The sequence below is a fragment of the Homalodisca vitripennis genome, chromosome 4, assembly GCF_021130785.1.
Source record: "Homalodisca vitripennis isolate AUS2020 chromosome 4, UT_GWSS_2.1, whole genome shotgun sequence".
Lineage (NCBI taxonomy): Eukaryota > Metazoa > Arthropoda > Insecta > Hemiptera > Cicadellidae > Homalodisca > Homalodisca vitripennis.
The window spans coordinates 90,560,074-90,587,800 of record NC_060210.1 but is presented as its reverse complement, the minus strand read 5'-3'; the positions used below and the strand labels follow the sequence as shown (position 1 = coordinate 90,587,800).

At 35.6% G+C, this 27,727-nt stretch overlaps 1 protein-coding gene across 1 annotated transcript in view; it reads right to left on the bottom strand.

The window, feature by feature from the left end:
- LOC124359754 overlaps positions 1-23,914 on the bottom strand; it is a 145,085-nt gene extending 121,171 nt beyond the window's left edge. Inside the window, exon 1 of the mRNA XM_046812760.1 lies at positions 23,450-23,914. Within this exon, the coding sequence (XP_046668716.1) occupies positions 23,450-23,738 (289 nt within the window). The 5' untranslated portion in view covers positions 23,739-23,914. The remainder of the gene's footprint in view (positions 1-23,449) is intronic.
- Between the last annotated feature and the right edge of the window lie 3,813 nt (positions 23,915-27,727).

Here is a 27,727-nt window from a genome sequence, read left to right as displayed (position 1 = left end):
TCTCGATCTCATGGTCAAAGTCACAATTGCTTTGAATCCCGTTTTAGTTGGTTAGTTTTGATCTGGAATGAAATTAAAGGAATAGACGGATCAAATTATTAATTAGACACAACCCATAAATTAAAATATTTCTCTTTTCCTCCTGCTTAATCAACTGATATGCTAAAGCAGATGAAACAAGTTTAACAAATGCGATTAAACAAATTTCGGTTTTGCACAGTGCATTACATTCGTCACAACTCTATTGTTTTATGATCTGATTGATACAGATAAAACGTTTAAAGACTAACAATCGAGATCTTGGGAATGCTCTACAAAGAGAATTTGAAATTTACTAGTACGATGGAGACTAATGGGCACTACTCCTCTTTCAATAGAAACTATTATGAAACTACATTGTTCAGCATCACGTGAATTCTTGGTTTTATAACTATGATACTAGAACTGTATTGAATTCCAAGACCCAAAATACATCTTCAGTAGTTCTAAATAGGGAAAAATGCTTTGTGCTCAAAGTAATCCCTGAATTTCAAGCGTAACAACAGGCGAAACCTTTGACCAACTTAAGAGCAATTCCCTAGGGGATTCTAAGCTATTTAACAGTGTCTTGAACTGTTTAAAGCGTTTTAAGTACAATACTATAGTATGAACTGCAATGATGAAGAATGCCAGTAAAATATGACCAGTTCGACTACCCAACGATGACATCATCGATACTTGGAGGTTTACCTCAGCGAGAACGAGGTCGTCAGCCGTGACCGTGACAGCAAGCGCAAGGCTAGCGGAGCAATGACATCGCTGTAATTAAAGCAATCAGTCACACACGTCTATCACTGACCAGCTGATTGTCAAAACCGACATCTGGGAGCCAAGCTTCACCCTAGTAGTTTAAAAATAGACATTGAATCGTGAGAGCTTACTTTGATTTAATTTTACCGCCTGGTGATTCTATAACTGCTTAGCGGGTGACTTGACATGTGGAATTGATTGCTCTAGCATTGAACTTTCTTAAAGGACTAACTCAGACTGTACAAAATTTTCACAGAGGCTTGGAGGATCCTGTCATGGTTATACATAGCAAATTCAAGAAATCTATGACATTACTTACATGTTAATTGAGGGCTTCTTAATCTTTATAAATAGACCAGGCCAATCCTCTATGAAGAATTATGAATAATCTCAGTGGTAAAAAGAACGTATTTATTTGGTTAGTATAAGCACGCCCATCTTTGAGATTTTCATTGTAGTTCTTAACATGACGCTACTTTTACTCGTATACTCATTTTTGGACGTCAAGGACTGAATGTGTGACCGTAAGATGAATTTTCTCACACCTGATTCTCTAGCAGATCAAGCTTATATATCCCGGGTGGTCTAGAGCAACGCGGACATGACCGGGGTAGATGAGGGAAAACAAACAAAACAAAGCTAAGATCACAAACAGAGCGACGACAACGGCTAAACATAGAGACAGATCACATCATGGACCTGTGGAGTGCGGCCCAGACAACAGATGTGGGTATATTTGGCTGCTGGACACGTTCCGTTGGCATACCTGACTTATCTGGACTCGTCGGTATTCTTTTGTCCACCTGGACAATTACCAAACAAGTATACTGAAAATTCTGAAGAAACTAAATATTCATCTTAAATGTTAGATCAAAGTTGGGAAATTCTGTTGTCTGGAACTCTTTCTCTTCGAACCAATTTAGTACATCGACGTGTAAATTCTTTTAGCTTAATATTTAGTTTCACAGTAGGATAGTATCAGTAAAAGAAGACAAATCGTGCTCGATATTTCTCCTTCATGGCATAAGTTTTGGTAAGAAATGTCTGTATTGTTCCAAATCTCTTCCAATCTGAGTACGAGTAGTCATTCCAAGCAGATTTTTTATATTTAGGTCAGTAACATACACGTAGTTATTAAGGTGGTGATCGTTATATTGATCTGAATTGCGGATTTGAAAACTAACTTCTTATACCATATTTTCAAGATAATTATTATTTTATTGTACTTCAGAAGAACTATCAATCAATACGTTATCGGAATTAAATGTAGAAAATAATATGATTTATTATTTACATTTCAGCAATATGACTGTAATGGCATTATCCCAAAAAATACGTTTCTAAAACAAACCAATGTGATCGAAGAAACGTAACGGCACTTCCGATCGTGAAGTAGCACAAGATACCAAAAAAGGGAGCGGAAATCAGGTGTTCCGACCGCCATTGTGAGCAAGCTCCCGCCAAGGTAACAATCATACCTTATACGGAAACGCGACGAGTGTTCTGCGCCATGAAGCACTGGAAAACGTCATGTTCTGTATTGAAGATGCGGTATAACGCAATATTGATGCAGGTATATATCCAGAGTATTTTGTGCAACTCTTACATGATGCAGTTTATAATATTTACCGGTAATCACATTTGTCTTATTCTTAGAGGATAACCTTTGACCTTCGAGTTGCGTATAAGACCGCAACTTCCATTTTAAGGTTTCATTTTATCGGCAGGTCATAGTGAAATATTCGTTGAGTCGACTAGTGAATACTCGTTAATAGATGAAATTTTGTACAAAGTTGTTGAAATTACTGTCTGTTAGGTTTAGTATGTTTTACTGCAATACAAACATAAGTAATATAAGGGCAGAATTTTGGAGAATCTAGACAGTAGTGTTTACAATGTTCTCGCTTTCGTTAGAAATTTAAATATAGTTCCTCAATAACTTTGGTTATAATGTTCTCTAAAGTGGAGGCCACGTAATTATAGATAAGTCGGTGAAATCGAATTTTTTCAGTAAATCAAAAGTACTTTAGAAATCGACACAATAACGGTTTTGAGAAATATTATTATCATTTTGACAGCCATAACGTTCCTTGAGAGTGCTTTAAGATTGTTCTTCCAATATAAAATTAATGATTAACTTATCTTTCTTAGCAACGACTGTTTAAAGAGTAATAGGCAACAATCAGGAAAAGCGTTATTTCCTCACCTGCCTAGTACGTAGGCTACATAGCCTCGGAGGTCAACTGGAAAGGTCGATCAGACTGAAGTAAAGCGAATTAAAGAGCCAAATTCCTTAGTTCATTTCATTTAGAATTGTAATCATTCCGTGTCAAATGGATTGTCAATTAGCCTTCCGTAATAATATTACCAATTTTGCCTCAAATAATAACATAATATTAGTATTAAATTAAATATGGCCGCCTGCTTATGCGTAGGAAAATATGCATGTGTATGCCGTGCATCATATAAAAAAGAGAATCCCTGGAGAAGTATCGGAACGCCAGGCATGCTGACGCGGGCAGGAGTAAATGTTTGATCTAGCGTACGAGCGGGAAAGTTACAATTCAGTATTTACCCTTAGTCTGTTTAAAACTCAGGCATTCCAGCTTTGTTGAGCTTTTTGTGTTTAAACTGTTTTAAAGTCCCTCTTTAAGTATTGAAGGCAGATCGTTAAATAATCCTTTTGAGGATGGACAGTCCAATCCTCATTCGTGCGCTTATTATTGATACAATTTTATCAAAAGCTGTTGAAAATAAATTTATGAGATAAATAGGACCTACCATACGGACGGGTTCGTATTATTTCAGTTAGTTCTGAGGTCCCACGCTAGGGCAGCGCTACACAACTTTTATTGCTCCCGTTCAAATATTTACTACCTGAGTTACTTGGACCTCTCACCCCACAGATGGCACTTTTTTGTGCCTCGATTTATAGCATTGGATGAGTTATCTCTTGTGTAACTCATCAAATCGAAGTTCATATACAGTTGCGAAGCTATAGTTACACTACTTCACTTTCAGACTCTGGCGGCAGCGAGCCTAAGTTACTTAGACACTAGCGCGATCTTGATTCAACTAGGCGAACCCAATCGATTGGAGCCCAAAAACTGACATTCTGTCTTGTTGAATGTTTTCTTTATCTATGAAATAATAGTGTTGCACAAGTAGCTACCAGAGGATTAATCTCTATCCGGAGGATTAATTATTATGAACCCTTACCACTACACGTACACTAACTACCAAATGTCGCCACAACCCTGCTACCTGGATATTCAAGTCATCAACTAGTACTATGGCGAACAGAACTACTATTTAACTTTTCATTTATTAGAATTTTTTTAATGTATTATCACATTGACTAAAATGTGATATAGCAATATATATATATATATATATATATATATATATATTTGAATTGTAGCTTTTCTATTTCATAAGAACATCGTACTTGGGACTAATCTTTTATTGTTCTATGAAGGTAACGTAAGCAACAACAATAACTTAATTATGATATAATTATACAACCTGATCAGTACACATCGGGGACACAGGCATGATTCAGACTGCAGTGCGGTCATGGAGGCTGTGAGTGCGAGTGCGAGGCGCTTGGATTCGGTAAGTGACGTAATACTTTTGGTGCGCCGGTACCCTATGATCGTACGACGGTACCACGTGGAATATTACGACTCTTGACGAATCCAAGAGTGTTCGCACCGCACTATACGACACTTGTAGTCAAAATAATAAAGAACTGTTCATCACTGTAATGATTAAAACATCTCTCCTCCTGAATATACTTATACGTTCTGTATCCGTTATCTACATTAATTTTGTTATATGCTTTAAGCACACATTTAACTCAAAAAATTCAGATTTAGAATAGTCATATACTTCCTCCTTTGTTTGAATCTTTATCAAGTTGAATTACTATTCTGTTTAGTCAAACTAGTGAGTTCACAAACATCGTATTCTCGTTATTTTCACACCCCAACCTTGAAATCCGACAATGAAGATATGTTTCAGGATCACGATAACAGTCAAAGTCAAGTAACATGAATCTTGCGACTGACGCAAATGTGGAACTATGTAAAGCCTTCACATTATATACACGCGTTACAAAAATATTCAACACAGTGAAGAAAGCTGAAATACTGAGTGAATTTGGACTTACAAACCATGTAACAAGCAATACGAGTACAATATCGAGATGGCAGTGTCGGCTGTTACAGCGGGACGGGGAGGGGTAGAGGCAACTCAGTTCTGCAGGTTGGACCAAAGCCAGCCGCTAACTATTGACTTATTTGTTTACACTTTTGTACTATAGCCTACTCTAGACAGCGACCGCCAGGCCCACTACAGCATGCAAGTGTAGTTATAGTACACGGAACCGACAACAACAAACACGCAGAGTAAACACACTATTTGGAAATGGCCAACACTGCTCTTGACGGAGGGGGGAGGAGAGGGGCTGATATAAACAGTTGTTATTAACTCCTATAATTATAGCAATGTTTACGCCACTAGTTAGTGCATTTTATATTCAGAACTTTGCATGTCTTTATGCCTTAGAGGAAAGATCTATGTTTGCAAAATTACCAAATAACTCACTATTAAAAAACACAACTGTAGACTAGTTTCTTTTTTAACTGAATGTCACTATTTAATTGTTGGACGACTGTTGTGCGGTACAATTTAATCAGAAGTTAATTTATATATATGAAAATCAGACAAGCTTATATGCAAGTTGGTATTGATGAATTCATAGTTTCGAGCACAAATAAACAATTTCTTTGGGATGGGAGAAAGTTGTAAAAAAGTAAATCATGAATGGCAATATTTCAAAAATAGATCGTTCTATTGATAATTTTAGGATATACCATCATGTGTGTAAGTCTGCGTTTCTTTTATTGAATTTAATTAGATAAATAATAAAGACTAAAAATCTTAAGAAAAGATTACATATAGAGTAATCAATAACTATCGAATCTGAATATCAGAAGTGACTGTTAAAACTAAATTGTAAACAATCATTGATTAAAATGGACTCGTAACTACTTATAAGTTACGATATATGGCAATCTTGTAGCGATTAGAAAACGATGGTGATATACATAAGTCTCTTATATAGTCGACTGTCCTTTAAGAGTCGGAAAGAACGCAGACAATCCGATAGTTTATCACAGTTACAATCCTAATTCGACAAAAAATGTTCCGAGAGACAAAACAACAGAACTCGGTACGGAGTTATGAAAGAAAACGTAATATCTAGGATGACAATTGCGGGAATCTAATACAACAAACGCCACAGCAGCGCGGCGGGTGGCAGACGGATGAATTACGAGACCGCAGTGTCCTCTCTATCCTCTCTCTGTTCTCAGTGGTACTATACTGTTCGTTGTACTTATATCACACTGTGACCACAAGAAACCTGTTGATACTACTGCTTGTAAGTGGAGTAATGACTTTTCATACATCGGGAACTTGGAAACTCAAACAAAAATAAAAATAGTTAGGATAATTATGTAACGGAAAACGTAAACAAATAATTATTAACTCATAAAATGGGCAAAAGGTTGATAATTTCAACAAGTTCACAGTTGTGAACGTATTATGTCTATAACATGCAAACATAGTCTTAGTAGCAAATCTACTTTTAAGGTTCGCTCGTAACGGGTTCAGTAGGGGAGCATCATAGCGCCGAGGTCTTCAGAAGGACCCAACCATCATCATCATCATCATCGTCATCGTCTAAAGGTTGCCCTGCTGCGTCAAACATGACTGATATATTACAAAGTTCTTAATATGATCGAAATTTGATTTAAAGTTCTGAAAATAAGATTTCCTAGGTCTGCTTTTTGTTACTTGGATCTTACATTCAAATATGATTTAAAGAAACTATTATGACCAGTCAGTTTAATTCTCCTATATTAAGAAAAAAACATCAATATTGTCTTCTTTCATTTATTTCTATTAATTTTTTTTCATTGCTCATCTTCTTTCTTATACTTGTTTTAGTAATTTCACGCTACATCTTAACATCAACTGATTCTAATTTCCCTTTCTCTTCAGCCTATAACCCATGTGGGGGAGAGTATTTTAAGTATGTTAGTTAACCAAAACGTGTTTTTTTATTTTTTATTTTAATTTTAGTACATTCTAGGAAAACAGTTAAGTTAAACTTTTAGATTATATTGATGTCTATGTAAATATTAATATTTTAATTTTGTGAGCTTCAATTATCTTAGTGTAAATCTTATAGCATATTTTTTCTGGTCGACACCCTGGCAGGCCAAGGACTTTATTGTATACATATCTGTTATTGTTTATTATGTATTAACTATGTTTTATTTTTGGGAAATAAATATTTTCTTTCTTTCTTTCTTTCTTTGTTTCGCTTTTATAGCCAAATGTGCTTTCAACACATGTTGCACAGTTGGGGGTTCAAGTGTTAACATATTAAGCTAACAGTTTAAACTTTTATATTGCTATAAGACTAAACATGGCAAATATAAAGACCAGTGATGCTATACGTTAAAATCGTAGTGTAGATTTATTTTCTTAGATAATCATGATAATATAGGTTTAGCCCTACTAGTTATTGAGATCTAATCATTTTTAGTAGTATGCCTTACTGCAAATACCACTGGAACGTGTTGAAGAGCAAGAATCCTTCATAGTGATGACACGTCTCACATAACATAATACTGATTGATGTTTTTTAAACAATAACACGCCTTGAACACGCGTTAGTCGTTTATAAGAATTCAGTCTAAAAAGGTACTAAATTGGTTTTCTAAAGTTTGGAAAAAAATCATATTTTGAAAGAACATTTTCACACTCCCGAATCTTCTGTAATTTTATATTACTTAAGAAGTATTCGTGGGTTTTCGAGGTCTTTTGCTGTTAGAATGCTTAATTTTTCAAAATCTTTTCTTCGTAAGCTCTAGAAACAGAACGTAATCGAAGTTCAAAGTTTCAGATCCAGGCAGCCAATAGACTAGACTGATGTGTGACTGACAATGTCGAGTTCTTCGGAGGAAATCACAGATTGCGAAAGTTTCAAAACAGTTTTCGGAAAATATTTGTAATATTCGTATGGGATAGAGCAGTTACAATTTAAAAAAGTTAGCTCTGAAAGCTATCGTACAGAATATTTTGATATTGAGAAGATTCGCAATTTTTGCGAATTTCTGCACATACAGATTGAGAAATCTTTACCCTTCCATAGCAAAAACATAAAGCAAAAGACAAGAACAACCTCAATACAAAATATATCTAAACACGAGGGTGTTATACATACAATTATAGGAATTACGCTGAACTGGGTATGCAGTATTTCCAGAGTACCTCTGTGCATTGTGCTTGTAAATTTACAAAATGAACAGTCGTATGTTACTTTTTTATAAAATATAATATCCATCCCCAGTAACAAATATTTCCGTAACAAGATATCAAAAGTTCTTTTAGGATTCAATTCAATTTATCCGAAAACAGAATTTAAATTCAATCAAGATTAACTGAATATTAGCGGCAGCTGGGACGCCGGGAAGTCAAACAAAATAGTTTCCACCCCGCCAATTAGTTCCCTATAGTAAAAAAAACCCTGGGCTACCCCACACCGGGAGAGGGCTAGGGGTGCAGATGGCAAGTTACAATAATCCGACTAAATATCACTTCGGGTTCATACTACTCCAGTAAACTATCCTAACCTCTATAACAAATAGCTATGAAAACTCATTGACATATATACTAATACGTTTTGTTTATTGAAATTCAAATAAAATGATAATGCTAAAATGTTTGAGTAATTGCAACTGGAATAAAAATAAATCGGTTCTAATAGAGTTGAACTCTGTATTAGTTTGTTTGGGAAAGCGATTTTATTGTAACAGTTCCACCCGGCGAATACAGTTGGGAGACAAAACAGACCATCTGTCTTGCGTCTGTCAAAAAAACTAACCGCAGCGATGGAATCAATACCACCAGCGGTAACTACAAAATTGGCCAATCCACTCACACCCTTATTCAATCATCGCGTGCAAATTACAGCTACCGCACTGTAACGAGCTTTAAACGATTGCTGCTTACTTTTCGAAACTATTGAAACAATAAAATATTCATCTTCGAAAACATCTACACATACGCCAATATTACTGTACAGTAATGATTATCTCTCCAACCTAAGACATGTAAGTCAACGTGATAAATCGTTTCCATTCTTACCTCTATTACTAATGAATGTAGGATAATCTATGATACATGCCTAGCTATATTGTACACACCTTGTTAAGCTTGACCACAGTATCGTAACCGTAATTAAGGGAGCATATGGGAGCATATGAAGGGGATAGAACTCTCCCAAAAAGCTCCAACATTGTTTAATAATATTCGTACAGCAATCCAACTTGTTAAATACTGCAGTTAAAGGTTTTACTTTGAATGAGGCATATCTAATTTATTGAAATTTAATTGAAATTTAAATTTATTCAGATTTATCCATAATCTTCGTGTGTGGTGTTCTCATCAATCAGGTTCACACCCCCCCCCCTTCCAAAGCAACGTCCTAGTTACGCCACTGACTTGTAACAAACTTCTCTTCTACGCAATCTCTTCAAAGACTATTTGTGGTTTACTCTTTTCTTTGTAAATTATTGAGAGATACATGTTCCTTTTTGAAACATCTCCGCCTAGTCAACATTGCGACTGTGCTTATTTATATTCCTACTGCTTCCTCTCTTGTTCTCCTAGTAACTTGTGACGTACTGCTCGAACATAGAATCCTTGGCCAGGACGATTGAGTCATCATCCTCTCCAATCTCAACAAGAACTACCCCGGCTCCTCCCAAAATCCCAATAATCCTGTTAGTGGGGAGACAACGACCCCAAATTGGACCCGGGGTAAACACGCGATCATATCGTCTTATTTGAATAATTGGACACATATCCGTTCCGGAAGTAACATTTAGTCGCCCCCGTTGCATGGCTTGTTGGCGCTGACATATGGACGTATTAATACGCTCTAAATAACCGGGGGAACAAATGTCGGGCGAGTGTCTGCATGCTCTGGCTGCAGCAGGCGGGTCCTTCCCCGGTCTCGGCCGGCCAGGAAACACGTGGGGAACTCCCGAGGCCAGCGTGGCGGGAGGGGCACGGGGCAGCGAGGACGTAGGGAGGAGGGAGCAGTCCTTTTAGGAGACTGAATGAGAATAGAATGGAAAAGTCTTTATGGAGTTTTTGTCCGCAACGTGGCTGATGTCAAGTTAATGAATAGTTCTTTAAACAGAGCTTGTTCACTACCTTTCACACAAAAAACGACGAAAAATCGTTTCCTTTGAAAAGAATTGCTTAACTTTTGTGGCTGGCCTTTCAGTTCACGTTGCATATATTCTTATTGTAAATGTAGAACGCTTTAATTCGAATTTTTAAAGTAATGAGACAGATGACCAGATATCCATGTACTGGAAGAAATGAGCTTCCCGAGATAGCCAGATGGTCGTGCACGATGAGCGATGTAATATTGACACTAGATTGTGAACCTTAAGTGAGCGTCCTGAGATGACCAGATGGTCGTGCACGATGAGCGATGTAATATGACACTAGATTGTGAACCTTAAGTGAGCGTCCTGAGATGACCAGATGGTCGTGCACGATGAGCGATGTAATATTGACACTAGATTGTGAACCTTATGTGAGCGTCCTGAGATGACCAGATGGTCGTGCACGATGAGCGATGTAATATTGACACTAGATTGTGAACCTTATGTGAGCGTCCTGAGATGACCAGATGGTCGTGCACGATGAGCGATGTAATATGACACTAGATTGTGAACCTTATGTGAGCGTCCTGAGATGACCAGATGGTCGTGCACGATGAGCGATGTAATATTGACACTAGATTGTGAACCTTATGTGAGCGTCCTGAGATGACCAGATGGTCGTGCACGATGAGCGATGTAATATGACACTAGATAGTGAATCGTGAGCGTTCTGAGATGACCAGATGGTAGTGTATGACAAAAAACACAATAAGCGTCAAGACATAGAGTGTCTTGAGATGACCAAATGATAAAACATTAGAAATAATAGTCCATGTCTAATTCAAGTACTACCTTGGAATTTAATTATGAAATGATATACACGACAAAGTGAACGTCTTGGAATGATGCATAATCGTGCATGGCTACCGCGTGATGTACTGGTTATGCAATATATCGAGTCTCGATTACTGGTATTTCCATATTTGGCCGCACTTGAAGCATGCAAGTCACAGATTTCTCAGTCTGTGGCATAAGCACCATCGCCTTTACGATTTGCCCCGTCCCACAGGTTGCTTTACTACGTCGGTCCCTAGAGTACTCGTATTAATAGAGTTGTTGTGAAATACGGCTCACCAATCCGCCATCCTCACACGAACATCTTTCGACAAGACATGTCAGAGTCCTACTAATCCTCCTGACACCCTCGCCTGCAGCCCAATCCAGTCCATTAGACGGAGTGACGGGGTCCAGTGATAGCCCACGGAGGGCGGCCAGTAGGCCATATGGCTCCCAGAAATAGACCGTGTGACGGCTTATCACTTATCGGTCGTGACACTGAACAGACTTGGTACCTCCGATAACAACTGGCTTGACGAGTCCAGAATTATTAGAGGATTGGGGAGTGATTGTCTTGTGTCACAGATTAAGGATTATCTACAATAATCCCCTTAGGTACATTTAGAGTAATTGATTTCAGTGCACACAGTAAAACATTGTACTTAGGTGAATAATTATGAATATCACATCTATAGCGTAAAATAACGCAGTAATACAATTTGATGGTAAACCCCTAACTTTACATTGCTATACACTATAACATCCTTTGTTTGGTTATGATGGTGACAATAGTATTTTGAGTATTATTATAATTTCTAAGACAGTTACAATTTCCTTTGCAATGTTTATGATACACTGGCGACTGTCACTGAGTTGATAAACCTTAACATTCTTAAATCAACAAAATGAAAGATAGGCTGCACTTTGTGTTTTTTTGTAGTATCTTTTAGCGAAAAGATATGCAATTGCTTTTTGTAAATTCAAACTTAGGATTTATGACCACTAAAAATATAGTTTCTTATCAATGTGTTAACTTTTGGGGAAGAATCAGATATTTTTTAAATAGGAGGAGAATGATGTCTGCGTTTTCTTATGATGTATCATAGATACCAACTTCCCTTAAATGCTACTTTCATAACTTGATTAAAATTATAACTCTTAACGGTTTTAAGGAATTGGAACAATTAGATAAAACCCCCGTAACTATTTCCACTACCGGCTTCAAAATATGCCCAATTAATCTTTGAATAATTGAAAATATTAAAATTTGACCCAACCCACCACTTGAAAGTAATGGGTTGCATCGACGCGTTGCCTGGAGGGATAATTTTCTGGGAGTACACTCGTGCACGTGGTCTACCAGGGATGTTCACCGCATATAGAGTCTGGAGTACGCTCGGTGGTAGATTCAAATATAAACGTTCATATATCGACAATAAGTCGATGCGTTAATAGAGTAAGTGGTTGTCAAAAGGCGCCGCTCTGACAAGACCCGGAAGTGTGAAGTGACATGAGACAGACAGACAGACAGACGCAGTGGGTCTGTCAACGTCACCATCAGGGAACGTCACTTTACCGGTTTATCTCCAGTGGATATACGTCAGCTATATCGGAAGTGAACAAGGTGACGTACAAGGGCTCACTGGAGACTGTCTGTGCATCAAGAGATGGTTCACGACGAGGATTTATCTCCATGTTTAATACAGATGGTATAACAATTTTAAAGGCTTGTCGGATATATTTATAAATATGTAAAACGTACAGAAAAGATATTGGTCGGCAATATTGCCTGAAAAAGTTGTTAGGACCTGAGAATAATTTCGCGATGCCCATACAGTAAATACACAGTTTTACTGTCACAACACTGCAGTTTAAACACTATATTATTCAAATTATTGTCAGTTTCTGGTATAAAGATAAACATTTTGATTTAGTCCTAAGAATCATATCAACACCTCTGTAATACTTTTATGTCCCTGTTTCAGTCTAGAATCATTAGAAATCTACGTACAAGGACATCTATTAGTTCTGTGATATTACTTTAAATACTTTAATCTCTAAATTCTAAAAAAACTACGCACTTCACAAGAAGGACGTAATAAAAAGTTGTATGTCTATTCATAACATCTAAAATCTCCCACAATTCTACCACAAAAGATAAGGAAAAAAGTGTGTGAGGCTTGACATTGTACTTATGAAGAAATGTTGTTTTTCTACAGCCGGTTCGTAACGATGGGTTTCGACACACAAACAACAAAATCTATTTCGCAAAAACTGTAGTGTAGATAATGCATTAATACAGGATAACACTACTTATGTCTCCAGAATAAATAATTTCATTCTTATAGTATGGCTTGTTAACATTTTAAATCATAATTCATTTTGAATTATATTTGAAAGTAAACATTTTATTTTGAAATATAGTAAAGTCTCCAGCTTGTCTTTTACGTCATGATTTCAGTAAGTAATACATGATACCTCAGAACGCCGATTATTAATCGGATAGGGTAAGCTGGGTAATAATATCTAGCAGTAAAAAGTACATTTATCAATAGAATTACAAGTAACAGTATCATTCGTTAAAACATAGATTTTGAGGAATACATGTCGTGTATTCTACAGTGTGTTCACATTCACCTTTAATAAATTGTTTATAACTAATCTACTATTGATCACAAATATAAGAAACAGATGTACATTAAAACAGCTGTTTATGAAGTTTTGTTTTTATTAGTTGAGTTACCCGTGTCATCATTTTTTAATGATGAGGCTACCTTTCACTTTTCTGAAAACGTGCATCGTCATAACATACTTGTATATTGAACTCTCAGAGCAAAAAATCAGAGCTGGGATTGAATCAGTTAACCCAGCCAAGTCCTGATCAAAGTATGGGAGGAGGGAGATCAATGTTCGCTCGGACGTGTCTGTAGGGCGATTCATGGTGCTCATGTTCAGATACACTTACTTCAAACTGTTAAAAGTACTATTTAATCCTATGTTAACCTCATTCTTAAGCGGTTTATACTATTGTAAATACAATTATTTAGAAGTGTGACATGACTTTGTGGACACACTATAGAATAGGACACGCTGATATAGGAAACCTTTCTTTATGAAAACCAGGTTAGGCAATATCTCGTTACTGTTTCAATACATAATACAAAGCTATTGTTATTCTTGAGATAAACTTAATTCGTAACATTCAACGTCTTACACAAAAGAATTATGATTCAAATATTCTTTTTTACTTCAGAGAACAATGGCAAGAATTGAAAGAAGGCATGACTAAAACAACCATTTCGGATTGTAACTTTAACAAAATACCAAGTTAGTGGTATAATCTGGCACATCAATTTCACCCGGAAACGGTTGGTTCCTTTTAGCGTTTTGGACTGTTAAAAATAGTGCGTCTCGCCCCACCGCGTTCATTTCTGTAATGCGCTCATCCGTCACGCCAGGATAGGGTAGTGACCCTCTCTCTCTTCTTCGTGGCCACCCTCCCTTTCCTTCCCTCCGCGACTTCCAGGAACACTTCCCGTGGCGTGCACCTGGGCCGGGGTCTGCTGGATGATCCTACTTTACCTTGAAACTACAACAGTCGCTTTTTGTGAAGCAGTAAATAAATTGTATCAATTATAAAATTTAGAGCAAATGGAGCCATTCGTCTGCATATATTTATTAAACTTAGCAGTTACAAATAAAAACTGACACTGCCTTTCGAGGTCTGGAATCTGATGTCTTCACTTGAATAACTAACCTCATACATAACAATGTATTTAGCAATGCACTTAGAATAATTCATTTACCACTTTTGAGCAGACCATAATCGTCAAATTGAGAGCCGGTTGTATGAAAGTACCTCACATGTAATAAGGCATTGAATAAATAAAAATTCTTCAGTTTCGTATTTATTTCAATTTATAAACCCATAGTTGTGTCAAAGTATTCAATATGTTTTAAGACGTTACACGTTTTTATGGATCGACGTTATTCAATTTGTATTTCAGGATTCATTCAAGTGCGTATTGCACGTGTGCAATGCCTTTTAAAGTCAAGATCAGATCAGAAACAATGATAGAATAACGGAAACAATTGATTGCAAACATAGCTTTCTAACCGTGGGAATCCACCTTTGTACCGATAACAATGGGGAGAGAGTGATTGTCCAAGGCGTGTAACGCCACAACAATACCCAACAATGGACACCTGGTCGGCTATTGTCGGCAATTCTCGGTACTCCACGACCGACATCGTGTCGTGATCTGCCTTCGTCGTCCGATAGCCTTAGTAATTAGACTATCACGACGGGCACCACGTTCTGTTTTCTGGGTTCAGATTAGAACTCGGGTCGTGAGGTGTCTACGGGACTGTATAGATTTTATAAGTATCTTCACAGTATTCACAAATTCGGAATCTGTTTAAATATTGAAGTAATGTGCTTATTTACAACAATAAATGGGACAATCAATAATATATCTATTTACAATTGATTCCTCAATTCATGCACTTTCTTCTCTAAATATGCACATTTTCTTTATACAGATTGCAAAATGGAATAGGCTGGAAATAACATTATCTCCGACAGAAATTCAGTTTAATTCTACACGCAAATGAAACGTTTCATTTTGATAACACATTATTATAATTTTATGTGAATGAATAAACAAATAAGGTGAGTAACAATGATTGGAATTTGAATAGAAGAAACTATTACAATAAAACCCCGTAGTCCTTTTTATATGAATGCAGAGAAAAGCCTATCAAACTAAGTTTACTAATTTCAAAAAAATTTGCTTACATTCCTAGAGTTTTTACGGGCAAATATAAATGAAAATAGTTGATCCTTCGAAGACCAATAGATATTGTCAAAAGTTAGTTCAGGATAGACTGGTTTTGATTCCGTCTTCGATTTTTTAGAATTGTTAACTTTTGTAGTTGTAAGTAAAAAATTCATATGCTTGAAAAAAGCTCATAATTACTTACATACAGCCAAACTTGGCTAATTTGTACATTTTAAATCCAAGATTTATGATGATTCGAACTTTTCCCATTTTTGGTTTGACATTCCAATAGAAGAATTACACAGTCTATAATAATTGAAAATCTTCGACAATTCGGATTTTTTTATTAAGCCCTTGAACTAGTCTGTAGATAGCTTACATACTAAGTGTTTAAACCATCAATGCATCATATTAGATAATATTAAAAATGCGAAAGTGCCAGTGTTTGTTTTACTTTCACGTGTAAACTATTCAACCGATTGTACTGAAATTTTACATGGACATTCTTACGGTTCCTGAGATGAATATAGGTCTATTCATATTTCGAAAATCACTCCGGGCATGCCCCACTGGTCTTTAATGTAGCGAAAATCCCATCTTGATCTCTACAGTTATGATATATTAGTTGAAAGAGCCAGAATTTTACTCTGAAGCAACTACCTTTAAAGCAGTCGGTAAGAACTAAATGAAAGTTTGCTGGACTGTGCTAGATGTATTTTAACAGAAGTAAGCTTCTCAGCGCTGTATATGTACATATATGTTATTGATCGGGAAAAAAGGCAAAATCAACCATGGCACAAAAAGTTACTATGACCAGAATAAATTACAACGTCCACACATATAGAGTACACATTTTATGATCGTAGCAAAAATGCAAATTCAAAACTGGCGGCGGAAATATAATTCACTCGAACCAGAAGTGCTCAATGCTCATACAGGTGCAAACCCTACGAAATTGCGTGCGAAGTCATGGGCAACTGCTAGTTTAAGATATACTCGTAAATTACATTACACAGCAATAAATGAGCAACGTGACTAGAGCTAACAAGAAGAGCTAATTGGGTTGAGTACATCGTGATAAAATATGGAGGGATAAGTGTGCAAGCAGCTGAGTCCGAGGTATTAGAGTAATGGACAATGTGTGGCCATAGCGTAGCTAAACTTGCAATGTGTGACACTGCGAATTTCTATCTCAGACATGTTTGTTCTTATAAGCGATTATCTACTAATTCTGCTTAAAATTACCAAAAGTGGTCAATATTCGTGTTTCTTTATTACAGCATAGTGTAGTATGAAATATAGAATACCATAGATAGTTAAGAAAACCATGACAAATTTACTATTTTATTACTTAAATGGGAATCTGACACACAACGTCTTTGCTGAGACTAAAAAAAATATATACTTCATAGTTAGGTTAGAAGACTGATTAAGATAATAAATATTATATAAAAATTACCTTGAAATGTAAACATCAGATTCAGAAACAACATTGCAGTCTGATATCTTAATTTTTAGAGCCTATTTAATATAAAATAACAAAAGTGAAATACTAAAATTATATCGTGGTATAATTTTCTTTCCTCTTTCATTGCACCAAAGTAAAATAGACACAGAGTAAAACTTCTGGAGTCTTGTAAAAATTAGTGGTTACCCCCGTTATTTATATACGGTTTGACCGATAAAAATAACAATTTGAGAATCTATCTAGGTTAATGAGATCTACTTTTTAGCATGTCAAAAAATGTTTGGGATCACACACCAAATCAACATTTTCAAATTAAATTGTCAATTTGTGCTTTTCTACAATCATTTCCCAATATAGATTTTCATTGAAATCCGCCATTTAGCGGCATATAAGAACAGTGATAGATAGCAACTTCTAGATTGGGGCAAAATGTTTCTTTTTCATTCCCTTCACAACGACGTGTCCATGTAGGGGATTGCCATTTGAACATTTTTAATTGGCCACTCCAATCATGCTTATAAGTAAAACACCAAAGTAAAGGGGACTATAATAGTTATACTAACATTGTTGGAAGAAATAGATACGGAACCAAAGTAGGCACTTGCGGACACCCAAGACCACACCCTGAGGTATTCGAACTACTTATCAATGAATCTTCAATCTCCGCACCGAAGTAAAGGGGACTGCAAAAGTTGTACTAACATTGTTGGAAGAAATAGATCCGGCACCAAAGTAGGCACTTGTGGACGTACACCAAGACCGCCCGACCAAGTCCTATTAGAGCTCGGTCATAAACCAGCGGCACATCAAAGTGTGCTTTCTACAATCAACTCGCCTAATGTTTTACTCTCTTTGTCTTCTCGGAACATCTCTTGGGCAGTTGACGCCAAAGATCCAGTCACATTCCGTGCTCAAGGGTAAGCAAGTTGACTTTCAGAGACCAGAGAGCAGCATTTTATCCAAGGGAATGTATAGATATAAAAGATACAAAACAAGTCTAAATAAACTCACCTCTAAATTCATTTCTCCACGTCTTTAACTTATCGGACTTATTCCACCAGGAAAATTTTTTTCCAGAGGAAATCATCCATTGCCTTTCCCAAAAGCTTCCTTAGTGTGAAATTTAAAATTCCAAAATAGGAACTTTTTATATTTGGATATTTCTAAATTATGCACTTCATCCGAGATGACGCTTTAAGTAGTTAGTTGTGCATTTTTAGAACAATTTATTTGTTGATTCCTAAATGTTGTCTCTGAATTTACATATATTGGGTTTAATCTTTTACTTTCAAATAATTGATGTAGTCTTTATATAAAATCTTATAGTTTATATTGATGGATGACGTTGTTTTTGAAAATGTATGGGTCAATGTTTCGTAATCTCCTAATTCCTCTTAATAACAACACGACACTTCAGTTAAGGGATTGCCTGTGATGAATGACCATTTTGTTTTGATACCCATGATGGATAGATAATACCATACGTTATGGCGTTTACAGAAGAGGAATGTCCTGGCGAAATGAAGTTCAATTTACAACTGTCAATAACTTCTAGATTACTTTACCTGTAGAAAAGTTTTAAAAACTGGCTGGTATCTTAAATCATATTTTTATAATTATCTCTATCTTAGAATCTTCGCATATAATGGTAATATCTCAATATCAATATTGATTGTATCTACTATCCTAACTCGTATTTTTGCTCTGTCTTTTTCAGATCACTACAGAATTTATATAACCTTCAGATACGGAAATACAGATTGCTGAATACAGAACCGCAAACAGTACAGTTTATAAAAAGCTTATAAGAGAAGACAAAGGCGTATATAAAACGATATCTTAGTCTGCAAGAGGACACAGCTCACAACCTCAGGGTTGACCTCGGGGAAGAGGTCACTTGACCCACTAATTGGGTCATTTTTATCAAGACGATTTAACTCGTGAGTCACCCCGAAATTGCAATTTCAACCAGCAAGTTGGCCGGAAAGGCGAACACTAAAATATACGAATAAAAAAGGGTCGTAAATAAAAAAAAATGGTCTTACTGGTGACAGACATTCTCTTATAGGTACTATGTTAAAACACTTGTTGTAAGGGCCCAGTAACAAACCGACAACAGGTACTCACCTAATTATCAAATCGATATTTTTAGTGAGATACTGCTCTGCGGCGTATTGGGTGGGGAGGGGTGCCACCCCCTAAACCGTTCCAAGAAAATATCAAATCCGTTGGCAAGTATATAATTCTACTACAACTAAAAACAACTAAAACAACTATTACTATCTTAAATTAAAAGATAAAATCAATTATTTTATTCGTTAGTTTCCAGCACCCACCACGTCGACCACAACAACAAGGCAGTTGTTTTCTAAACTTATTTATATACTTTTTTATTCTACCAGGGCCCTATTTCTTTTTTATTCAAAACCGTATACGAATCATAGAAATGTGTAGAAATGAAAATAGACTCAGGCATTATCAATTTCCTGCTTGGTTTAATACTCTTTGAATGTTTAGAAAATTTAATTACAGTGGTGAAGCACCCAACTATTTGGATCTTCTATTAGTCCTTTCATACCTTGCATACCAAAATAAAACCTAGAACTCTGGTATCTTAGGCCTGTTATCGCTACTTCTACAAGGACAGACTACGCTGCATCAGCAACAATGGTGCCAACTGCCAATGCTGCAATCGCCTGGTGTTCGTTGCACAATAATTGGCAACAGTGGACAACAGTCGAGAGCGAAGCGCGAGTATGTAAATGCGCCGGGAGGGGAGCTAGGGTGGTTTTTTGGCAGCTGGGAGTCGGATTTGGAAGTGAAGGGGGTTAACCGTCAGCCAGCAGGAAATCAGCTTTTTGTAGTCTCCGTGTGAATGGGGCCGGTAATAAAGGCGCCGCTCCGTAACCGAAATATCAAGGTCACCGGACTGTTTTAGTCTCAGGGCTGGCGGAGATAAAGAGGCCAAGTTGTGTTGTTAAAGTATAAAATAAAATCAATTGCTATAGTTTAAACTGGACTTTGTATAAACAATAATTAATTATGAGAAAAAGAATCAACAATCACTAATATATCATGAACATTCCCTGTACAACTTAACATTACAATACATTAATTCTGTGGTTGAACTACATAGTAAAATACACAGTAAAGAGGTCATTTCTGAAAACCGTTAATAGAGATAGTTTCCACAATTCAATTTTCACAAACGCATAAAAACTAGCGTAGACAAATTTGAAAAAAAAACCAATAAAAAAACAAACCTTTCGCAAACAACAAACATATTAAAAATATATATATATATATATATATATATATATATATATATATATATATATAAAACATTAATTATATATATATATAATTTGAAGATTATATCATATATATCAAGGTATCATATATACTTGTATATATAATAAAATGACGTTTTGCAATGATTGTGGAGTTTGTTCAATGGAGACTCGCCGGGTTACGCCTACAGCTGTAGTTCTCGACAGCTGCGAAGTACAAAATTAGGAAAGAAACATTCACAAAGCTGAAGTCTGCCATATACAATTAATTTTTTTTATTTCTTTTTGCAATGAGTTTTTTTCAAGAGAGCCACATTTTAAATGAATGATTAACAACGCCAGTTCAGATTAAAAGTAGTATGTTCATGAGAAGTTTGATTGACACGTAATTAAATTTAGAAATTTACAGTAATCAGAATGATTAGTACTTTTTTAAGAAGAGACCGTCTCTCTTTTACCTTATTCTGGTCGTCTTCATGGGCCTCTGGCCTCCTGTGCCAGGATTGTATCAAACAGAATTGTGGGAGGGGGTTGCGATACCTTATACCTTACAATGTCGATGGTACGAAGTGCTACAGTCACTACAGTATTTCAACATGCGCCATCTCCAGCACGGTATACGGACTGTAGGTCGACGCCGTAAAACTGTCGGTCTTGTAACACTCGGTCATCGAATTCCCATTTGCATAATAGTTGTAAAAATTATATTATAACTAATCCTGCTCTTGTGGCGTCGAATTTTAAAACAAATCTATTCCGCTTTACCAGCGGCATTTTTGGGATCCAAAATAATTATTTAAAAGAGAGAAAGTGCGACGCGATGCGGTGTGTTGAGGCGGTAAGCGAGACCGGAAGCGGGCGGAATCAGCTGTTACAGCACCTGCCATAACGGTTCCGTTCCACCTGTCCACAATATCGCTTAGTTGTGCGGAATTTTACGACAGGTCGTTATGGACATAATTAACAGTTTGTGATGGAATCAATGTGTAGTTATAACAAGCGATGAATGGTAGCGGTGTTCAGAATGGTTCAAAAATATTGCTTTACTTTATACATCTGAGGCAGATTAAATTGGAGCTTGGGTGTTTTATTAAGAAGGCTAATTAAATATGTCTAGGGTTATTTTTCTGAACGACAGTAAACAAGACGTATTTCAACAGTTGTTTGACTTTGTTATTTGTGGACCTATCATTTATAACAGTTACATTCCTCAAAGATATGTCGTTGATTAAAGTGAAAAGAATGATCAAAATCAAGTAGTTAATATAAGAAGGCGCTTGTTATGATAAATAAACAGCTGGCATAGGTATTTGCATAGTGAAAGTTTAGAAAATAGCTCATAGCGTTTACATTTTTATACAGCTTTTTATCAAAGCGGCTTTGCTGAAAAACGCACTAGTTGCCATCTTGGAGCAATTAGCGTTCTCATTAGACTTTGGCCTTTTGACTTAGCCAATTTTTGTACGATTTGAAGTAACATAATCACATACATATTTTAGTACGTTTTAAAGTAATGTAGTAACTAACATGCAAATGTTAGTGCATTTTAAAGTAATATATCCACATACATATTTTAGTACGTTTTAACGTAAAGTATTCACTTGTCAACTTTAGTACGTTTTAAAGTAACGAATCGCATAAATATTTTAGTACGTTTTAAAGTAACATATTCACATGCATATTTTAATACGTTTTAAAGTAACATATTCACATACTTATTGTAGTACGTTTGACCGGAACTTATTCACATGCAAATTTTAGTGCGTTTTAACGTAACGTATTCAAAAACATATTTTATGTTTCATTTTAATTTGGAAAGCCTAGACATACAGATAATTCTACACCACAATCTCAGCGAACTGTAATGTGATGAAAATTTAACGACCACGCCTTTATTGGAGTAATTACGCCAGTTGTAACGTCAAGTCTATGGAGGATTAATTAATTAATCAGGCGGCTGAAATTAGACGGATCAATTTCCGTATAAATTATTTATTACATTAGTGTAGGCAATTACAGAACACCAATTCTTCAGGCGTTTAAGGACACTGCTTTTTTCCGGGTAAAAGAATCTTTACTTTTATTCTTCAAGTTTTTAGACTCTTTTACTTGTAAGTTTATGATGCATGGTAAAAACTAAAACGTTAAAAGGATGTGCCCTAAATAACACCTCAACGAGAAAGGCAACACTGCACATGATGGGCACTATTTTTGAATAAAACGGCCCAGTTGGTAAGTGAGATGGTCACCGTGACGGAGACGGTCCGGGTAAGAGGGGAGGCCAGATAGCCTAATGGAATGTAAAACCGAAACCAAACCAGGAGTCTGAGGCTTACCTGACCCTTGGACCAAACCAGTTCTCTGTCAATGCCTGCCCTCTTCATTCTTCAGTTCTTCCAGTGGGCCTACTGGCTACTTACTACACCAACTGGGAAGCTACGCACTATTGGCGCGATTGTATGCAACTTCTTTTGGAATTTTCGACCCATATAATAAACCATTCAAGTGAAAGAAACAATTTCATACTTATCTCTAATAAAATGTTCATATAATAATCCTAATGCTGAAAGATTAATTAGCCGTATTTACCATTAGGTCACCGAATTTAAGAAAATGTCACAACACTAGGGTTTATTTTAGAATTAATTGACAATAACATATTATGATTAACTCACAATTTGTGGTTTGTTATACAGGAGGAATAGGCTGTTTCGATTTGTCATACCATACTCAATTTTCCGTGTTTCAAATTTAAAAAAAAACATTCTGACTAGAACGTAATGAATGAATGTATAATAGGAATTAGTTTAATTTAATTAACGTAGAAGATGGTGTGCGGTCTCTCTAGTTGCTATAATGAACTGTCAAAAGAATAGGTTGAAATTTTAGAAACGTTAACATTTGGGTCATTGTGATTTGTTTCCTTATAGGAATTTTGAACATATCAATATTACTTTAAAGATGGCTAGACGTTATGCGGACTGTTAAAGTATGGACACCAGATTGTAATGAGCAGATTCTACTTACGGACTGTGACCATCTTCGGATCGTAGCTGTTGACCCTCTCCTCCACGGAGTTGAGGCGCACCCGGAGTCTACCCGTGCGTTCCGTAACATCCTCCAGCTGTTTGTTAAGCCCTTCAAAAATGTCGTTCGCGATCAAGACGACCGAGGCGAGTTGCCTGAGAGCACTGCTCAGTGTGAAGTTCGTGACGGCCTCCAACTCTCCGTCCTTGATCTTAGGTTTCCCTTCATCGTCGTGGAGGCTAACCCTGCTCAAGAACTTGGGACTCACAACACGCTGGACGAACGGCATTATTCCAGCTGACTCGGATCACTAGATACACATCTTCCCTCATCACACACATTTAAGTCGTATTAACACTGGGAGAAATTTCGCGCGGAATTGGCCGGTTGACATTTGACGTTTTCGTAGTACCGGCACCGGAGAAACTTTCGAACACAGCTCTACACTCCCGCACCGCGCGTCGTTGCCGCCAAACTGCACTGGCTGACGGCAGCAGTGATGCTCGGAGTGGTTGAGGGAGAACAAAATTCCCACAATTTCCCTCACCGAAATCAATTTTTAAAAATCACCTCAAAATTACTTTATCTGACTGTTAAAACCTATGGTATGTATATTCAATGATGTTTTATAATTTATTTCAATTATATAAAATTAAATCACAAGTTCCAAGTAAGTGTTTAACGTTTTGACAATTGAATGTTATATTTTGTTTTCTATCAGATGGATATAACGTTATTGCGCATGCGCTGAGTGTTTAGTTCTGAATTCTTCCGTTCTACCAACACAGCAGCACTAATCAAGTATTGGTTAAATGTCTCCGAAGTTTGAAATGACCATTTAGAAACTTAATCAAATAAAGTTATGAAAGAAAATTGTTCCATGGTTATGACTGATATGAAAGTAGTTTTAAAACATTAAGTTTTTGTGAAACAAGGCTATAAAATCTCATACTGGTATTAAAGTACATGATTAAATATTGGTAATGAGTAGGACTTAGCACATATAATTATTTTTGTTAACTGGTCAATAGGCTAGTATAGAGTCTGATGCTAGAGAATGTTTAATAACACATGTGACATTGTGTATAATCTGGCAATAATAAACAAATACTGAACATTGCAAATTAATTGATAAAAATGAGGTAATTATTATAATAAAAAGATTAGGACTGGGAACAAAATATTTAATAAGTAAGTGCTGTGTATGCTTTGAAGAACAGAACTAGTTTTACCAAAATATATACAATCTCTATTTAGATGCAAGGTCTATTCTCTGGAATGTCAATGGCATACATAGCATAGGTATTTCTGGACTATTTAGTTATGAAGCTATTTTGTGACTCATGTTTATAGTTGGCTATTCAAAGGGAAAACACAATTGTATTTCTCATAAGTGCTACAATACAAGAATCATGAAAATGTGGCAAAAAATCAAATTAATGATATTATAGATTTTCTTGTTTGTAAGTTGGTTGGAAATGCATTATTAAGGATTTTACAACAAACGTAATAGTAAAATGTTTGACAAAAAGTTATATTTTGCAATTTACAAATGTATTAATACTTCAACACTCTCTTACATTCTTAATGTCATAATAGACAATCTGTTATTGTTGATCTACTGCATCTAGTAAACAGACGTCAAGAAAGTTAACACCACCTGCAAGCTAAGTGTTGCCATAAAATATACAGAATTTAATTGTTCTCATTATATAGGGTTTGCACTAAACTAAAACAGTATCATTTTATCTATCTTTTTAAGGTGTTTTTTTCTCAGAAATTACCTCTTTAAAACATATTAATTTTGTTAAGACCTTATAACATCCAACCCTTTTATGCCCCCCACACTCCCAACTTCAAATCGGGGAAGCAAAATACAAGAAATGTAAAAAATATAGGTTGTTGAAGGTGGTCCGGGCATGGCCTCCTTTGGAACCTAATAAATTTGGTTATTGTTTATTATCTATAGCGATATCTTTAAATTAAAAATAACTATTTGTAAGGTAAAAAAACATTCATTTTTTTACTTTTAAATTCTTACCATTTACATAAAAATTTAAAACATTGATTTTGATTCTAGTTGGTTTACTAATTTCAATACAAAAGGATATTTTGTAATTATGATTGTTTTGTACACTTCTCAAAAGTTTTTATGACAGCTGTTTTCACAAAGAATAAAATTGAGTGTTTGAAGAATAAAAATAACGTTAGAATTATTTTAATAACAGACAATTAGTAATAGACATAATTAATTAGACAAGTTAATGCAATAAAATAAGTATGCTTAAATTACTTAAATTATGCTTTACATTTTTAATAAGATCTTATTTTTTGTGGTTTGCTTTCTCTGCCTAGACTGAATCGTTTTTAAAATACTGGTCACTTTGGCACTTTGCTGATGTGATACAATCCATAACATTGACACATACAATATTCCACACCAAACATTAATTAGATTGCATTTAGTATTGAATCAAGCTAAAATCTCTTTGAAGGAGGATTAGAAACTGTTGTTGTTTTATTGACCCGACGAGTATTGTATTGTCAATTTACATTTCAATAATAACAATGTAGTAAACATTTTAAAATGACAAGGGTACAACTATCAGTCTGACATTAAAGAAATGCTTCAAAAAGGTTGAATACGTTAATTCTGCATTTGCTGTATATCTTGGAACCAACATTGTTTTGTATGTTTACACATTGTGATATGATAAGTGGCCAAAATATACATATGTCTGAGACTACAAGCAAAGAGGTACAGAACAGTAGTTTATCAATATTTGCCTTTGCAAGCAAGTGTTCATTTTATCAACAAATTGCCAGATTCAATAAAATGCTCAAACACCAAGGTGTTGAAAACTCGTTTAGAACTCTTTCTAGTATTACCAACTTTTATAACTACAACTGGGCGACTGCCCAATAAGGCTAACACAGTTGCTGGATGTGGGAAGATTGGCAAATGGTATGTGAAAGTTAATGTTTGAAAGAGATTTCTTTTGGTGTGTATGTTGAAATTTTATCCAGAGATAATGATGACTTTTGCCATCCACTGTATGTACTTCTGGCAGTAAAAGATTTAGGACATTTGCCATCCTTTTATAGATTCTTGTATTTTGCTTCCCCAATTTGAAGATAAGGTTGTGGGGCCATATAAGGGTTATAAGGGGGATGTTATAAGATCTTAGCAAAATTGGTACGTTTTGAAGAGGCAATTTTTGAGAAAAAAAACACCTTAAAAATATAGATAAAATTATACTATATGTATTAATACCTCCCCCACCTGACGAAGAGGATACATTCCAATTCTCAAAATGTTATGTTATACCTTTTATAACCTATAACGATGGCAAATGTCTGAAATCCTGTTATTATTTCAAACCTTCATTGTCAATAACAAACTTTACACAAAGAAGTAAATGATTGATTTGATTTGACCAATGTTCTGTCTTCCAATGTGAGGTTAGTGGAAAACTTAACAGTCAAATAATTCTTAAGAAATATAAAGGAGGACATTGCTGTAGCAAATTAGTATTCAGAAGGTGGATCAACATCTGTGAGGAATTTGCAATGTAATTATGAGACTATGGATTAGCAGAATTTTTAGTTCAAACAGTTGTAAAGAGTATTGTAGAGATGATGAATGCACAATTAACGAGATGACAATAAATGTCAGCTCATTAGGGAAACTTGTACTATAAGTTACTTTCAAAACGATTATGCTTCATGACTTCCTGATGCAATTTCATTTTTTATTGCACTAATAAATAACATGTCATTTTATTACTTCTTATAATACAAGATCAACTTACAGTGAACATATTTTATTGATCATGGCTGCCACCCTTCTATGAATAAATATCAATTATGAATCCAGAAAGGTCTGTAGCCAGTGATTTCTTCATAGATGCATAAATGCAATACATCTTAGCCGAAATGCACATACAAAAGGAGCAATGAACATAAAGTATCTATTTTTCTAAAGAGTTTTCTTGTACTTGGCTAGAAGATTCAACGGATTTTAGATAATGGTAATAGTAGTTGATTTTCCAGGTACTTTAAAATTTCATATGTAAAGATCCTATTTATTGTAGAAGTTCAATCGCTTCCACAGAAAAAAGACAAATCAACTTTTAGTTCTTATAAACTTGAAATAAATTCAAAATTTTAAAATTCTTCATTTTGTAAGTTACTCAAGATTACAACTTCTCGGAAGCTGAACAAGCAGTCTAAGGTTTCACCAAATTAATGTTTATAGTACAGTAATAAATACTAGTT